This window comes from Leopardus geoffroyi, chromosome C1, assembly GCF_018350155.1.
Source record: "Leopardus geoffroyi isolate Oge1 chromosome C1, O.geoffroyi_Oge1_pat1.0, whole genome shotgun sequence".
Taxonomy (NCBI): Eukaryota; Metazoa; Chordata; class Mammalia; order Carnivora; family Felidae; genus Leopardus; species Leopardus geoffroyi.
The window spans coordinates 29,301,083-29,318,746 of NC_059328.1; the positions used below are offsets into that span (position 1 = coordinate 29,301,083).

Below are 17,664 nucleotides of genomic sequence, written 5' to 3' on the forward strand. Positions count from 1 at the left end.
AAAAGGTGCTCTAAAAGCCAAACCGGACCTGTTGAAGGCCCAGAGCTACAAAACAAAGACAAGAGGCAAGGTCTTGATGCCAACATCTTGTAGCCAGGCCTATCACTGACCTGGGGTTGGGGCTTTTTCCAAAACAGGACATGACACAAGGAAAAAAAAAATCCAGACCCAAATACAAGTACCCTACTTCTTTGGAGACCTGTACGAGAGCAGCAGCATTCTTTATTTTCTTTTTTTCTCCCAGGAACATTATTTCTTAATTCAGTGGCTCCTTCTGTCTCCTCCTGTTGCTCTGTTTCCCCCTGCAGGTCCCCTAGTTATTTGCAGATGCTCCCATATCCAGACCAGTGCTGTCCAAGAGAACTTTCTGTGATGACTGAAAGGTTCTACATCTTTGCTGCCACTGGCCACATTGAGACACCTGAAATGTTTCTAGAGTGAACGGGAAACTGGATTTTGTATTTTATTCACCTAAGTTAAATGTTAATAGCCACATGCGGCTACCACAGTGGACAAATGCAGACCTAGGTCACACTCCTTCTCTTCACGAATCATCGGCCACCACAGTTCGCTCCAAATGGAGCTGTCCAGCTCTGCCAGAACTAAATCCTGCCACCGCCTACTGTCTGCATTTCCACAAGGAAGTTCTGTGCACGGCGGGGGCCCAGGTGAAGGTGCGGTTTGACCTAGGGCCCTCTCCCTGAGCTCCCCCTTTGTCATCTGTAGCAGCCCTGTCCCCGCCAGCCTAGTCTGCAGTAATTTGTGTCCTCATTTGTAAAATGAGGATAATACCACCAAACTTAGAACCCAAAAGAATAACCAAACGAAATCTACATGGGTCAAGAGCCTAGCACAATGCCTGGTGCACAGCAGATGGGCAGGAACTGTTAGTTCTTTCCCCTCTACCACTTTTTTCCCCCAGCTCTGCCACTCTTAACCCCCCACTGCTCTGATAATGAACACTACCATTTATCAAGTTACCTTCTAATCGCATTAGACGTTAAAACCCAGATCTGCTTGACTCCACAGTCACCCTCTTTGCAAGCACGAGCACAGGATCTTCAAGGAAACTATCAACTCATAGAGGTAAGTAGAAAATGAATAGAAGGGTTGAATCTGCTTGGGTAACAAAGCAAAAGTACCACCATGGTGTCCACAGGGTGTGCGGGTGTGTGGCTGCCATTGCTGGGTGGAGATCATGTCCTGCCCTTGCTGAGCATCTACTAGACAGGTCTAGGAGGAGGTGTCCCTTCCTATTTTCTCAGTCACTGGCCTTTGCATTCCAAATCCAGCACACCAGAAGAACCTGCAAAACCATGCGAGCAAAATTCCTGATGTTTCAAATTGGCAGGAGTGAGCGAGTTGGTTCAACGCTTACCAGTGACACAGAGGGGGCCACGCCAAGGGCTCTCTCAGTCTGAAACAGGGAGACACATACCAGCAAGAGGTACTTCAATTCACAGGAAGATAAACAGATCCAACTACCCAGAATCCAAATCAGGCTGTGTTAATGACAATGATAGTAGTATTATCATGAATAATATTAATAGCAAATTCTTAAGGCTTACTACATGCCAGGCATGGTTTTAAACACTTTACATATGTTTAATCTTCAAAACTGTTCCATCGGATGAAGTAAGTGCTATTATTATCTGCACTTTGCAGACCAGAAGTTAACGAATTTGCCCCAGAACACACAGATAGTAAATGGCACAGCCAGGATTCAAACCCAAGGAATCTGGGTCAAGAGTTTGTGTTCTTTTTTCTTTCTTTTTAATTTTTTTTTTTTTTTTTTACATTTATTTATTTTTGAGAGACAGAGAGAGACAGAACACAAGTGGGGGAAGGACGGAGAGAGAATGAGACACAGAATCCAAAGCAGGCTCCAGGCTTCAAGCTGTCAGCACAGAGCCTGACATGGGGCTCGAACTCACAAACCATGAGATCATGACCTGAGCTGAAGTCAGACGCTCATCTGACTGAGCCACCCAGGCGCCCCAAGAGTTTGGGTTCTCAACCAATAAACAATAGCAAGATATCAACTATCAGAAAAACATGAGGTTCAGAAAGTATTTCTGGCAGAAGAAATAATTTCAGTACAAAGACAGCATTATGGCATCCTCAGAAAATAGTAGTAATAAGTAGTATAAACAAGTACAAAGAAAAAGTTTTGTTTGAGAAGGATTAGGGGACACGGAAGTAGAGTACAGGGATTAGGGCTCAAGCATTAGATTCAAACAGACAACTTGAGTTCTGTTCTCAACTCTGTCACTGACCAGTGAGTGATCACACGCATGTTACCTACCCTATCTGAGCCTCTATCTCTCCATCTGAGAAATGGACATCCTCTTACAGAACTTTTGTGGCATAGTGTGAGCCCCACAGACCCACAGTAAGTGCTTAATAAATGGTAACTGCTAATAATAATAATAGTTTGATAGCAATACATTTTTTTTTAATTTTTTTTAATGTTTATTTATTTTTGAGACAATGCGAGAGACAGAGTGCAAGCAGCGGAGGGACAGACAGAGGGAGACACAGAATCTGAAGCGGGCTCCAGGCTCCAAGCTGTCAGCCCAGAGCCCGACACGGGGCTCAAACTCATGAACCGTGAGATCGTGACCTGAGCCGAAGTCGGACGCTTAACCGACTGAGCCACTCAGGTGCCTCGATAGCAATACATTTTTATAAACAAATTTTTATTTTAAAAATTTGTTCAGGGTTCATGAGTTTGAGCCCCGTGTCAGGCTCTGGGCCGACAGCTTGGAGCCTGGAGCCTGCTTCAGATTCTGTGTCTCCCTCTCTCTCGGCCTCCCTCTCTCTCTCTCTCTCAAAAATAAACATTAAAAAAAATGTTCAAAAAAAAAAGATTTTTTAGGAATAAATACATACTAGTAATAAATGGCCAAAGTGTAAGATTTTGAACCCCATGTAGAGTTTGGATTTTACTCTATGATGAGGGGGAACCAGGGGTGCCTGGCTGGCTCAGTTGGTAGAGCTTGTGACTCTTGATCCCGGGGCAGTGAGTTCAAGCCCCACAGTGGACGTGCAGTCTATTTTTTAAAAAAGGGAGAGCGGGGAGCTACGTATAGTCCACAGTGCGGGGAAACTCTGAAGAGAAGTCCGGAACACAGGGCACCCGGCATTACAAACAATGGTCAGCCTGGCCAGCACCCCAGATAGTTGTTACTTTCTTAAAAGTCAAATTGGGGTGCCTGGGTGGCGCAGTCAGTTAAGCGTCCGACTTCAGCCAGGTCACGATCTTGCGGTCCGTGAGTTCGAGCCCCACGTCGGGCTCTGTGCTTACTGCTGAGAGCCTGGAGCCTGTTTCAGATTCTGTGTCTCCCTCTCTCTCTGACCCTCTCCCGTTCATGCTCTGTCTCTCCCTGTCTTAAAAATAAATAAAACGTTAAAAAAAAAAATTTTTAAAAAGTCAAATAACCATGCTTCTTAGTTTTCTCTCTGTTTCTTTAGACATCTCTAAAAACACATCCTGTGCCCTGCGGACCCATAAGCCCTGGACTCAAACTCTACCTGCACCCTGTGCAAATCCAACTTAGGTTGACAAGGACTAAATATGACCGGTTTAGCTTTCAAGGAGGAAGACTCCAGTGAGCCCAGTTCACAGCAACAGACTGTAGTCGTGACAAGTTATTGGACAGATTACTTGACTCTTTCCCTCCAGGCTCTCCCTCAACTGGACCTTCTGGTCTGTGGTCTGGTGATAAAGCTGAAAAGAGAAGTGGGTAAGAGCAAACCAGGAAGAGAGGGGAGAGAAGTTCAGAGCACACTCAAAGAGGAAGGGGGCAGGAGCTTTTCAAGTGACTAAGCACTTGAGGCGATGAACTGCGCGGGTCTCTATAGCTCAAAGACTACAGACATTTTTTGAGCACCTGGTGATGTGCAAGGCACTCAGGCTGGCATGTGGGGAGGAGAGAGGATGCAAAATGCTAACAACAGCAAGTTCAAGCTTGTAAAAATGTAGCTGAATGAGCAGTCAACAAAGATGAAAACGCACAGGGTTTTATCCAGAAATTACAAGCAGTCAAGTTCGAAGGAAGAGGAAATGAAGGGGAGTTGGGGCAGATAAGACTAGATAAGATAAGAGGGGGCTGAAGCCAGGCTGTGCAGGACTTGAACTGTCATGCAAAAGAATCTGAACTTTATCCTGTGGGCAACAGAGAGTGGCACAACATTCAAGTTCACATACAAAATAGGGCATGATAAAAGTTAGAGGCTAGGGAGATCCCGAGGGAGAAGCAGCCTCAAGGTTAGGAAGACTTGGAAGGAGACCACTGGGTTCATTCAAGTAAGACGATACTTACGTGAACTATGGGGATTAAAAAATAGCGTGGTTATTAGAAGAGGAGAGGGAAGAGTCCAGGATGACAGAGATTTTAAGAGACTGCATTCACGGAAAAGAAATTGGAGGGAGAGAGAGCAGTAAGAAGATAATGACTAGTTATCTGGAAGAATCTGGCCTAGGATAGGCCCTGAAGAGGGCAGCCAGTCTCTAAGCTCTGGAAAGTGGGCATTTGCAATTCCTGAGTGTGTTTCCCAAACAAAAGCATCTCTAAATAACTTAGAGGTGACCTTCTTGGAGGTAAACATTCATTCTCATTGCATAGATGGAAGAGAGGAAAGTCAAGAGACATGTCAAATATTGTACCAAGGTGCAAGAAGGAACATAAAAAAAATAAATAAATAAGTAAAAATTAGACACACACTTTTTTCAAATCCTCACCATTCATTTTTGCTAGTTTCAGTTTGCATATGCATGAGGGGTGGTAAAGCCTACAAATTTGTTACAGTATATCTTAAGCAGCAAAGAAAACATGCAAGTCAGCTCGCTTCTATGTTCCAACCCTGTCTTCCCTCTAATGAATATTGATGCCTCTCTTCCTGAACCTTCAGTCCGTGAGGATTTTTCTGTGCAAAGCTCCACTTCTAAATGAATGCTTGTGGGTCACCTGGCTTGCTCAAGACTCCCCCTGTAGACTTCCAACACAAACTGTTTTCTGAGGGAAGGAAAAGTCATCTGGGGATTCTCCTGTTCTAGAAACAAACAGGAGGCTAAATGGGACAAACAGGGAAAATGGAGAAGGGAACAACAAAAGGAGGAAGAAAAAAGGAGCACAGTTCTCTTTTGTTTAAACAAAGTGATCCAAACTCATTTGCTTAGGGGCCTTCAGAGCTTAGGGGCCCACAAAGGCAGAGAGAATGGGCAATGTTCCTACCTGCAGGATAAATATCTAGGAGAATTCCTCTTCGCTGCTAAAAGGATAGGTTGGTCACACAGATTTTACTTCTTGAAAGAGAGAGACAGAGAGAGAGAGAGAGAGAGAGAGAGAGAGATGGACCAACCCAGGGGCTATTTTTCCCACATTCTCTCTGGCTTCTACCCTGGTAATCTAGGTTACCCTTTATGCTGCCCTGAGATATAAATAGCATTCATTTCCTTTCTCAGGCCAGACAGATTCTAATGCTGTTTTCTGGGTCCAGGGGCAAAAATACTCATGGCGCATCTCATTCTAAATCTGAGTTATTACAAAGCTGCCTCACTTTGAATCAGCCATGGAATAAGAAAACCACTTCAAAAGACCAACATTTGAGTGTTATTACCACTTTGTTAAATTAGCCCAGAAGAGCATCCGATGGGACTTCTGAGTAGTTCTTTCCCTTTCTAGCACATGTCTCAGAATCTTCCAGAACACAGCTCCAGGTCTTTGCCCAATCTCTACCAAACTTGGCCTGACACCCCCAAATTCAGCAGAGACAAATCAAAGAATGGACATTTGGGAGAGAAGCATCGAAGTGAGCTCTTTCCTTTCTCTACCAAAACAAAGGCGAGATGTGAAGACCAGATTCCCCGGCCGCCAAATTACCTAGGCCTTTGAGGTACTCTTATCCCTTTGGCTCACCCTATAAGGACCACTGCCCTGCTGGGCTAACCCTATACTCTCTTGCCTCAAAGTATGGACTGTCAGCTCCTTGAGGGAGCCTTGTTTCTCCTAAAGTACATCACAAATAGCATTTTTAAGCAGCCTTTCGCCTCAGGTTGGTTCCTCAGGCTATCCAGAAGTGGGTATTTTGATCATACGCGTATAGAAAGAACCAAATCCACTACCTGTTTCCCTTGGCGCCTGGACTATCCAGAACGTCGGAGGAGGCCCCAGAAGTTTCTCCTACCTGTTGTAGAAGATGTGACTCTCCTCTGAGGCCAGAGCAACTTTGGAAGCAGAGATGAGAGGCAGAACTGGGGGCTTGGTACCATCTCTTACCAGTTTTAACATGATTCATTTGGCAATTTTAATTAACTTAAATTGAATTTAAACGAACTTAATTTATAAATGAGTAATCTATAAATTAAACTTAAATTAAAACTTAGCACTTTAGTGTAACCCCACTTACCGTAGGTTATTATGATGGGGCCAAATCATTTTAGACTAAAAATAAAACCAAAACCTTGACGACAATTCCTCACCAGCATGTGACTAGGTTTTGTTTTTTGAAAGCAAAAGAAAGATTGGGAGATCCCTGCGCGTTTATCACCCAGGGGCAGATAACTGGCTTCAGAGCTGTCCCGACTTCTCACAGAAGACCTTTCTCTCCACGTAGGGAATGAAGCACTCCAGCAACCTGGCCCTGGCATGCTGGCTGAGAAAACACAACCCGCCTCTTTCTGCTGCCACTGGGTCTGTTCTTAATGGTAAGCTCTCACCTGTCCCAGCACCACAGCCCAGGATGTCATGGGAACTGAAGCAACAGCTGTCTCAAGATCAAGTCCTTCAAGTGAGCTGAGATAAGCCCCAGAAAGATGCAAACTATCAGCACCATCAGGCGCTTCAAACGCCTCTTGTGGCAGCTGCAATGAAGGAAAAGCATAAGCACTGAGGAAGTCCTTCGCTCACCCAATTTCCTCTCGTTTTACAAACTTTGTGCAACGTGCTATCCGCACCCCACCCCCGACGCCCCAGCCCCTCATAGTTTCCAAGCCTTATAAGAGCAAGCGGAGTGCTGGCCCACACTTACACAGCCACTTGACAGACTCTTCATCTCTCGCAGATGGTTGAGAAAGGAGGCACGAATGGGTACCAGTGGTCATGCCAAAGCTCTCACGTAACTGGAGCCGCATGGGCGCACCCAGGGGAAAAACATACCAGGGAGCCCGTGCAGAAAATCAAGGGGCTGTTCAGAAAATACAGGTCTGCAGGTCCTCCCAAAGCACCAGACTGACGCAAACTTCAGCCCTGGGCCTCTTGCTTTCCAAAAGACAACCTCCTGTTCAACAATTGGCTTTTTGTGCTGCACAACACTACCCACTAAGGGCTGGGTGGAAAAAATCTAGTCCCTTTCACCTGTAACCTCATCCTGGCCTCCAGTCCCACGGTGAACAGGGCTCTCTTGGACCCCGGATCTGTGCACAGCCCCATCACACGGGCCAAAGACTGACAAGAGAGCCAGGCAGCCCAATACACACACCATTCCTCGCCCAAAGGAAGGCTCGGTCATGGCGAGCGCACCCCCAACACAGGCCAACCTCGGAAGGTCAGGATGGAGAAACTGAGGCTCAGAGAGAGGCAGCGACTGGCTCCAGGGCACACAGCGAGTCGGGAACGGCGCTCTACTACAACCTCAGCCTCCAGATTCCGGGGTACCACACAGCCGTCCGCCTGCCCTCACCACGCCAGCTAAGAATAACATCCCCTTGGAACTTCAGCCCCAGCGTTCCCGCCCCCGAAGGGCCAGGACCTTGGTCATTGCCCCGCGCGTCCACCGGCCAAACCGCACACCCTGCCCACCCGCGGGCCGGGCCCGCCGCCGCCCCCGACCCAGAGGCCCAACCCAGGTTCCCACAGCCCGCCAAAGACCTGCAGAGTCGCACTCCCGAGAGCCGGAGGCGGCGGACATTTCCCAGCCAGTTTCTTCAAGCTCTTCATCACGCCGCTCGCGCCGCCCCGCCCGCGCTGCCCGCTCCGCCCCCAGAAGGGCCCGCCCCCGCGTGCCACCTCCACCAATCGAAGGCCGATACTCTCCATAGCCCCACCCTCCCTGCACAGTAATGAGACCGCCCCCGCAGCCCCACTTCCTCCAATCTCCACCGCCCCTTTCGAGACGGATACCTGCCTCCGCCAATTCCGGCGCATGGCGGCCGGGGGCCCGGGGCAGAGTTCCAACCGAGCGGCGTGGGCGGATCGGGCTCCAGCCGGGTGCACCTGTATACAGACAGCCACAGGAATTCAGGATCCGGGGTCGCCGGGTCGAAACCTGTGGCAGGGAAAAGGAGGGAATGCTGAGCCACGGGCTTGAAGAGCCAGTTCCACCTCTGCACGACTGTAGGCCGGTGAGCAAATCGCTCAGCCTTTCCGGAGAGTCTCCAAGCCTGTTTTCCCGGAGCACTGGGTGCATCTGGGATTCAAATGCAATAATAAATGTGGAAAAAGAAAAAAGTGCCCTTCCAAGCTAGACTCGCGCTACTCCTCGTGGTAACTATGTGCTAAGGTGTGTGCTTCATATGTGTATTACTTCTTAATCCTCACAACTAAGTGTAGGAAGTGAGGAACTATATTATCCCATAGCAGCTGTGCTCAGAGACCGTAAGTCTTAGGTCGCAGAGTGAGAGGCACAGTGGGAACTCAAATAGCTGTCAGTACTAGGGAGTGGGTTGGGTGCTTTAATTGCCCATAATCTCCGTCAGCAACTTGTAAGTTACTCCTAGTAAAAACACACTCTAGGTAAAAGTAGTGTGTTTGCTATGAGATATGCCTTCAAGACAGGTCCTCTCAAGACAAGACCTCTGGTTCCCCTTTAACAGATTGCCACCTCTTCCTGGAAATTCTTGAGTGCTTCTGCCTCTCACTCAAACCCACTTCTGTCTGGGCCCCGAATGCTTTTGGTCTCCTATGCTATCTTGCCTGCTCTTCTTGTAAAACTGCATGAACCTGACCGAACCTAATTGGATTTGCAGGGACATCATAAATGAAGAAACTTGGGTTCCAGGCCCCAGTACGGCACCGGCAGAAATAGCTTAAGTTCTTTTCGGTATTTGCTTAGTGTTAATCCATATTGGGCCTCATCTAATCCTCATAAATCTCTTGGAGTAGTAGGTAAGGCAGGTTCATATCATTGTACAAATGACAAAGCCAAGACCTAAAGAAATAAAATACACTGTTCACATTCACAACTAGGAAGTGGCAGAGCTGGGATCTGAACTGAAATCTCTGGACCCCGGGGGCATGGGTTAGAGCCTGGGGTTCCAAACCCCGTCCCATCAATTCAATTGAGGAATGACCTTGGGTAAGTTACTTACCTTCTCTATGTCAGTTTATTCATCTATAAACAGCATATCTACTCTTTAGTATTGCTCAAGGGACAGAACAGGAGAATATGGTTGGTGTGCATGGTCCAGATGTCTAGAAAAATGTCTGGCACATAGTAGGTGCTCAGTTAGGGTTCTCTAATTCTTTTCTCTAATTGTGGTCTCTTGACCAAGGCACTTCTACTCCCTGGCCTTTTATGCTGCATGTTATCCACCAGGGACCGGGTGGAGAAAACCTAGTTCCTCTCACCTTTCACCTCAACCCTCATCCTGGACTCCAGTCCCTTTATCTGTAAAAGGCAAGGGTTGGGCTGGTAGGCACCCAAGGCTTCACCAGTGAGAGTCCCCTTCCTACCCAGGCCCCTCCCTGAGGGAGTCCACATCATGATGACTACTCAGGGAACTTGATTCAGTGCAGTGTCCCTGCTGGCTATCCCAGGTGTGGTCCCCAGAAGGCAGAGCAGGTAAAGGGACTGATAGACAGATACGTAAGCCTAAAAGAGCAAAGTCATCCTTGACTCCTCTCTCTCTCCAGACTCACAGCCAGGCACCAAGCTCTGTTCTTCATTTCAACACATATCCATGAAGTGCCTCCTGAGTGCCAGGCACTGTTCGAACCACTGGGGTAAAGTTATGAACACAACCCAAACTCACTGCCCATGTGGTACCTGCATTCTCTTCAGTTTGCTCTCCAGTGCACCCTCTCCTCTCCATCCCTAGCCCAAGCCTCAGTTTTTATGCCGGAACCCCTGCAATGCACTCCCGGTGAGCTCCCTACTCTAGTCTCTCCCCTTTGGAACCAGTTGCCAGAGGAACTTTTCCTTCATGCAAATCCTACCTTGTCATTCCTAGGTTTAAAACTCTTACAGCTCCCCACAAGCTGTAGGGCAAAGTCCAAGGTCTTTGTTGGTTGTTTAAAACCCTTCTTGAGCTGTCTCTGCTGGCCTCGGCTGGCTCAGCTCTCTCCACACCCTCCTATCTCCAAGTTCAATCCCATTCAACAACCTGCTCTTCCTTCTGACAGCTGTCTCCCCCTTGTTGCCTGCCTGGGAAAAACCTTGTTCATCTTTCAGGTCTTGGCTTACATATCACCTCCTCCATGAAGCCTTTCTTCACTGAGCCGTTTCTATGGGATAGGAAACACTTTTGTAAAAGATTCTGCATCAAAACACAAGAGCAAGGGGCGCCTGGGTCGTTCAGTCAGTTGAGCATCCAACTCTTGATTTCGGTTCAGGTTGAGATCTCACGGTTCGTGGGTTCAAGCCCCGTATCAGGCTTCATGCTGGTAGTGTGGAGCCTGCTTGGGATTCTCTTTCTCCCTCTCTTTCTCTTTCTCTCTCCCCCTCCCTTCTCTAAAAATAAATAAATAAACTTAAAAAATGTTTTCATAGCATTAAACACACACACACACACACACACACACACACACACACACACGAGCTCAGCTCTTTTGGAGGACACTATGTAGTCCTGTCTAATCCTGGCTCCATAGTTTACCAGCTGTGTACTCAGGCAAGACACTTAGCCTCCCCGAGCCTCAGTTTCCTTGTCTGTAAAATGGAGACATTGCTAATACCAACCTTGTAAGGTATGGTAAGGAAAATAAGATAATGTGCAAAAAGTTCTTAGAACAGCATCTAACACACACTGAGTCAACAATGAATGTTAGCTAAGTTACGGGCCCTCTTGTACAGAAGGAAGAAACAGGTTTTGAGCTCCTAGTATGTGCTGGGCACTTTCACGTGTATTCTCCCGTTTAATTCTCACTACTCCATGAGGAAGATATTCTTTACAAGTCTACAAAACCAAGGTTCAGAGAGGTGAGGTGGTTTGTCCCAAGACACATCATCAGCAAAGATAGGTTTCAAATGCAAGGGGCTGTGCAGCTTAAAAGTCCATGTTCTTTGCTGTTATTACTCTTACCCCTCCTACATCTACTAATAATAATCATAAATTGAGTTATCCTTATTAGTTGAACCTTTGGAGGCAAATTTCCCCCTGTTTGTAGAATAAACTTCAAACCCCTTAACCAGGCATTCAAGGATCTGTAATCTTGTTTCTACTTCCTTATCCCACATACCCCAGCTTACATCCAAAGCCAGTCCCCTTTCTGGCATACCAGGCAAATTAAGTTGGAGCCCCCCAGACATTTAGACCACGATGGAAGGGAAGCCCCCACCCGCCGCCGTCATTCCTACAGAGACAAGATGTTAACTGGAAAGGAAACAAATAATGGTGTTGGGTATACACCTAAGCCCAGTACCTGGTGACTGAGATTTACATGTTCTGTGGCTAATTCTCTGCTCTGTACAAACTCTCCTTTACCTGCCTGGCTGAAATCCTGATCTATACAAGTTCTGCCCCAGAGGCCACTAACCTCTCATTGCTAAGCCAAAACTAGACCATTTCCTCAGCTGCCGTGGGAGACAGAGCAAGGTTCAAGAACAGATGAGCCCATATGCCCAGCTGTGGTTGCCAGAGAGATGGAAGATAGGCCTCTAGGAGTTGCTGACCCTGCTAACTTGTAAAAGATTCTGCATCAGAATCACAGCCCACCCAGCCTAGAGCCGGGAGGACAAAGGGGGCTCCGCTCAGGTTTAGAAATGGGAAGCCAGAAATGCAAACCCATGGTTGGCTCATGGCCTGAGGGCACTGTGGCCTCAGGCCAGCAGCATGGAGAGGGCACAGAAACTGTGGAGCGTGAGTCCAAAGGATGGAAAGTCAACTGGCGGTGGGTAGGTCAGTGCCCAGCCATACCCCCTGCCCCACCCCAGAGAGCCTGGAGTCTTACCTACCTGGACAGGCGCTGGCAACTTCTTGGAGGAACATCCTGGTGTGTGAACCAAAAGGTAGCTGGAATACGAGGCTGAGCTCCGCGGTGTCCAGCTGGACAGTCACATCTGAGCCTGCACAGAGGAGGTGGGAATTGAGCCCTTGGCCTCCAGAACTACCAAGGCTGTCATCCCCGGAATGGAGAATCAGCAGCCCAAGATCCCAAAGCCCTGTTAGCCCTTAAGCAGTTCACTAAAGGCTGCTGCTGGGTGGTAAAGAAACCTCTACACCCTCAGCTCCAAATTAACATCCTCCCCACTCCGCAGGGGGGCATGGATCAGGGCTCTAACAGTCAGTAAGCCTCCCCACAAGAGTGCTAGATGGCGCTGGACGGGGACACGTTCTCTGACCTGTTGTCTACCCATCCCTGAGCAGAAGGGAATTTGCACATAGAAGCAGACGAGAGGGGCTGTCTGGGTCTAGCTGACTACGTCAGGCATGTGCTGGGTACTGGGAATACCATGGTAAGGGGAATGGACACGGCCTGTCTGCAAGGAGCTAGACTGTGGAGGGTGTCCTGCTCATCGCAGAACCCCCCAGCACCCTGTAGGCTCATGGTGAGCACCCACAAATGCGCTCAACTAATGAATGAGCAGGAGCAATCTAGCAGAGTGATCAAGACTGTGGGCTCTACAGTCTGGACTCTGAGTGTGAATCCCGGTTCCACCACTTACTAAGTTAGTTCATTTCTCTAGGCTTCAGTTACCTTGTCCACAAAATGGGGATGGGAAAACAGTGACGGCTTCATGGAGTTGTGGTGGGGAAGCATCGTATGGTGTACGTAAAGCTCTTAACATAGTGCCTGACACAAGATACTCATTGACTGAATATTCATTTCTGTTGTAACCCTACGGCTCTACTACAGTCTAGCAGAGAAGGCAAGCATTAAATAGGTCACTACAAATAATTAAATCACTGAAGGTGCCAAGGGCACCTGGGTGGCTCTGTCGGTTGTGCATCCAGCTCTTGGTTTCCGCTCGGGTCATGACCTCCCAGTTTGTGAGTTCGAGCCCTGTGTCGGGCTCTGCACTTAAGTGTGGAGCCTGCTTGGGATTCTCTCTCTCCCTCGCTCTCTGCCCCTTCCCCACTCACTCTGTCTCTGTCTCTGTCTCTCTCAAAATAAATAATCTTAAAAAAGAAACTTTAGGGGTGCCCGCGTGGCTCAGTCGGTTAAGCGTCCAACTTTGGCTCAGGTCCCAATCTCACGGCTCGTGAGTTAGAGCCCCGTGTCGGGTTCTCCGCTGACAGCTCAGAGCCTGCTTTGGATTCTCTGTCTCCCTCTTTTCTCTCTGTCCCTCCCCCTCTTGTGAGCACGCGCTCTCTCTCTCAAAAATAGATTAAAAAATCTTCTTTTAGGGGCGCCTGGGTGGCTCAGTCGGTTGAGCGTCCGACTTCGGCTCAGGTCATGATCTCATGGTTCGTGAGTTCGAGCCCCGCGTCGGGCTCTGTGCTGACAGCTCAGAGCCTGGAGCCTGCTTCGGATTCTGTGTCTCCCTCTCTCTCTGACCCTCTCCCCCGTTCATGCTCTGTCTCTCTCTGTCTCAAAAATAAACATTTAAAAAAAATTAAAAAAAAAATCTTCTTTTAATTTAAAAAAACTTAAAAAAAAATCACCGTGTGTGACAGAGAGCCGTCAAGGATGAGAAAAAGGAATGTGTATCTTGGAGGCACAACTTCGGGAGGCTCAACTAAAGCTTCCTGGAAGAAGTAAAGTGTGAACTGAAGCCCCGAAGGATGGGTTGGCTAAGTGAAAAGAGGTGTGGGGGCTCTCAGAAAGAGGGAGCAACATGTGCAGGGGCTCCATGGTGGGATCATGTCATGCTGGAAGGTGATGGAAACAATCCAGAAGATTCCAAGCACAGCAAGCGGGGGGGGGGGGGGGGGGGGGAGGGAGATGGGCGGGCCTGATCCTACAGCGTTTTGCTTGCCATGGTAAGGACATCAGAGAGTGTTCCTCACACCATTCTCTCAGTGGACCCTGCCCTAACTAACTGCCACTCACGCTGAAAAGACCACTCACCGAGAATGTAGAGTTCACCATCCAGGGACACTGTGGGGAGGGAAATGAAAATGGCTTTAGCAATTGAGCACTCCAGCCGCTACCAGGGCAGAAATGACCCAGGGGCCCAGAGGAGAGGGACTCACACCACCCAGCCCCTGTGGCACCTTCTTCCAGCGTGAAATCCCGTGAGACCGGCACTATCTGGTCCAAAGAGACATCGTCCCCGGTAATGGCCATCCTCCGGTGCGTGTACAGGAAGAGACTAAGGGCAGGAAGCAGAGGTGAAGACAGGGCCCACCGGCCGCCCCTCAGGCTCATCGAGGAGGCCTTGGCCAAGTGCTCACACTCCCTTCTTGGTCCCTAGGATCGTGCTGGTGGTGCCCTGCTCTGCACAAACCTTGTGCCTTCTCTGTCCACGGTGCCCATCAGAGACTGCCGTTCTACAGATAGGTGATCAAAGCTGAACTTGGCTCATTTTGGGGTGCCTCTGCTTTGTCAGTGAAACACATGCATGATCTGTCTGTAGCGTGTGACAGCAACACCATAACCTCAGCCACCCCTTCCCTCTCTGACCACAGTTTTGCTATCTGTAAAGTCAGGGTGGTAGGTTAGAAAATGTCGAGTGCCCCTCCCCCATCCCCTCAGCTCTGAGATCCTGAGGTTCACTTTTTGGCTCTGAGACCTTCGACAAGCATTTGTCAGTCTCTCTCCTTCTGTGTAATATGTGGGCATCGCTGGCAACATGTATTGGGTACAGGGGAGTAAAACAACTCGCTCACGATCACGTGGGTCAGAGGCAATAATGCCTGGATTTGAACCCAGGCAGACAGGCCATGCAACTCAAGATCTGGACCAGAACATTCAGCTGTCTCTGCTTGACAAGTTTCTCCAATAGATTTTGAGGATTAAGTGAGCCCAATACACAGGAAGGGCTTAGAATACAGTGTTCAAAACATATGAGTGATCATTATTCTAATTAATCTAGAAGACTTAGGCTCTGCCCCAGAGGGATGGCTGAAGCCCAGCTGGAGGATACAGTGAAGAATAACCCCATGGCCCAACAGGCAAGGACCAAACCCCTCACTCACGCGTGTTCCTGGCCACCATGTTTCAGGCGGTGGCGCACGAGTCCCAGGAGACGGCTCTGCCTGCTGTCTCCCTCACACAGCACACCTTGAACTGCCTGCTGCTCGGGGTCAAGGAAAAACCAAAACGAAACCGGAGACCAGGTCTCTGCCAACCCAGCCCAGCCCACCTTCCCTGCCCTTCCCTTGCTCACCCAGATGCACTGTGTGACCTTAGGCAAGTCACTTCACCTCTCTGACCCTTCCTTATCTGTGAAAGGGGGATAATAACCCCCAACGTCACAGCGGGTTGGGAGGATGACAGAGTATTTAAAGCACCGGGAGGAGTCTGATACTGAGCAAGCACGTAGTAAATACTAGCTTCCTTCTTTCCCGAAGGCACAGAGAAAGGGAGGAAAGCAGACAGGCACATAGACACGGTCCGGTCCACCTCCCAGAGTGAGGGCAGGCGCCGGGGCTGGGAGCTCAATGCTGGCAAGGATATGATGATGCAATATTCACCCTCAGCCAGGGTCTCCTGGATCGCCACAGACTGGTCCATGCTTGTCCCTGCTGAGCAGACACGCCCTGGGGAGAGGGCAGATGGGAGCCCCCTTAGGTCAACAAGTTACCCAGGAGGTGATGGAGCTGCCTCAGAGGGCTGAGGGGCAAGGAGGAGAGCCCTTGTACAGAGAGGTTAGAGGAGGCCTGACCCTCCCCTTCCTCCTCCTTAGATGGGCCCTTTAGTTTCTAGGGAGAGAGGCCATCCCTTTGCCCCTGGTGGGATGTACAGTTTGTTGCACCACCCTTTGGAAGGGCGTCCGGTTGTTTCTGAGCGGGGTCTGGTCTATTTGTTGGAAGGCAGGTGCCTTGTCCCATTACTGGAGAGGGAGGCATGGTCCCATGGCTCCCGGGATAGGGCTCTGCCTCCCTTTTGGGGGAGCAGTATTAGCCCTGCTGGCACCTCTTTGGAGGGTGTCAGTGGTGCGTCTGCATGGATTTGGGGGGAAATGTCCTGTTCTTCTTGGGAAGGGAAGGGAAGGGAAGGGAAGGGAAGGGAAGGGAAGGGCCTCATCCTGGACAAGGACCCCAGTTCCGTTCCTCTTTCCCTAGAGACAGGAAAACACATCGCATTGCTCTTTGGCCCTCATCCCCGCCCAGCAGGCCTGATTGCATCAGCCACAAGCCAGGGGGTGTCCGGTTTTGACAGCTGCAGGACCAGGGTCTCAGCCCTCAGTCTGCCCACTCCCGCCTGCCCAGCCTGGCCCTGGCTTCTCTGCTCCACACCTGCTCCCAGCCCCCTGCCACTGCCGCCTACCTCCTGAGCTGTCACCGCTGAGGACCTGAGGACGTAGGACACCGTGGCCCTGGCCGGCTAGTGACTACGTTTCCCAGGAGCCCGTGCGCCACACGCTGGTCAGCCAGCCTGCAAGTCCCAGCATGCCCGCACCAATCACGGGGGCGCTGGGGGGCTCGCCGCCTCCATTAACTCCTTAGGTCCTGGGGTACTCTGAGCTCCCCCTTCCTGATGACTGCTCTAACCGTCACCCCAGCCCTCCACGTCATGGGGCCAGAGTTCCCCGCCTAGCATCCTGAAGGAAGATGGCCATGTCTGCCTTACGGGGAAAAAAATAATGCATTTTCATTTTCTCCTCTATTCCAGCCTCAACTCCTTTCATCCAGGCTGGCCCGCTCTGGCCTCTACTGGAACTCTTTCTCCCCAGATAACTACACTGACAACTTTGGGGTCCTCCCATTCAGTGGGGGGTCAGGAGGGAAGTTCTGTTTTTCCAGATGAACGCTAGCCTCTCCTTGGGATTAGTGCTGAAGCTCTGCCCCCTTGGAGGGCACCAAGTTCAGGCTGAGGCCCTGGGAAGGAGAAGTGAGGATCCTGGAGCCCATGCCATGGACCTGATAAATCCCTCTCACTAAAGATACAGCTGTAGGAGTCAGAGCTGGGGGTGGGACTGGGGGCTTGCAGGGCCTACAGAGTCTCCCTAGCTGCTGCTCCCCAGTTCTTCTGGGCCCAGCTAGGGGAGCAGGAAGGGAGCAGGGCAGAGTGGAGGAATAGCAGCGTGGCCACAGCCGTGGCCTCGTGGAGGGGCCCTCCTAGTGACCCTTGGGGCAACCCGGTTGACATGAAGATTCCCATCCAGCTGGAGAAGCTGAGGCTTGGCAGGACTCCTGGTAGCAGGGCTGAGCCACTGTCCCATGACAGCCAGGGGTCCCTGCCACGTAGGCTGCAACAAAGCCTGAGCTGGACCAGTTCAGCTGCAAGAAGAAATGGGACCATTCATACTCTGCTTCCCCCTCCCCTGCCACTCACTGAGGCAGGAAGTGTAAAGTGGGCCATGGGCTGAGCTGAACCTCCCTGGACCCCCAGCTCCCTCTCCATGAGCTCTGCCGGTCAGTCCCCAGAGAACATACGGGGTGACCAGAAACGAGGA

General features: G+C 49.9%; 1 protein-coding gene across 1 annotated transcript in view; it reads right to left on the reverse strand.

Annotated features, from left to right (window-relative positions):
- INPP5B (inositol polyphosphate-5-phosphatase B) overlaps nt 1-16,657 on the reverse strand; it is a 47,452-nt gene extending 30,795 nt beyond the window's left edge. The window contains 9 exon segments of the mRNA XM_045476789.1: nt 7,872-7,947; nt 7,950-8,083; nt 8,086-8,268; nt 12,115-12,225; nt 14,172-14,201; nt 14,318-14,415; nt 15,242-15,336; nt 15,723-15,805; nt 16,536-16,657. Of these exon segments, the coding sequence (XP_045332745.1) occupies nt 7,872-7,947; nt 7,950-8,083; nt 8,086-8,268; nt 12,115-12,225; nt 14,172-14,201; nt 14,318-14,415; nt 15,242-15,336; nt 15,723-15,779 (784 nt within the window). The 5' untranslated portion in view covers nt 15,780-15,805; nt 16,536-16,657.
- Between the last annotated feature and the right edge of the window lie 1,007 nt (nt 16,658-17,664).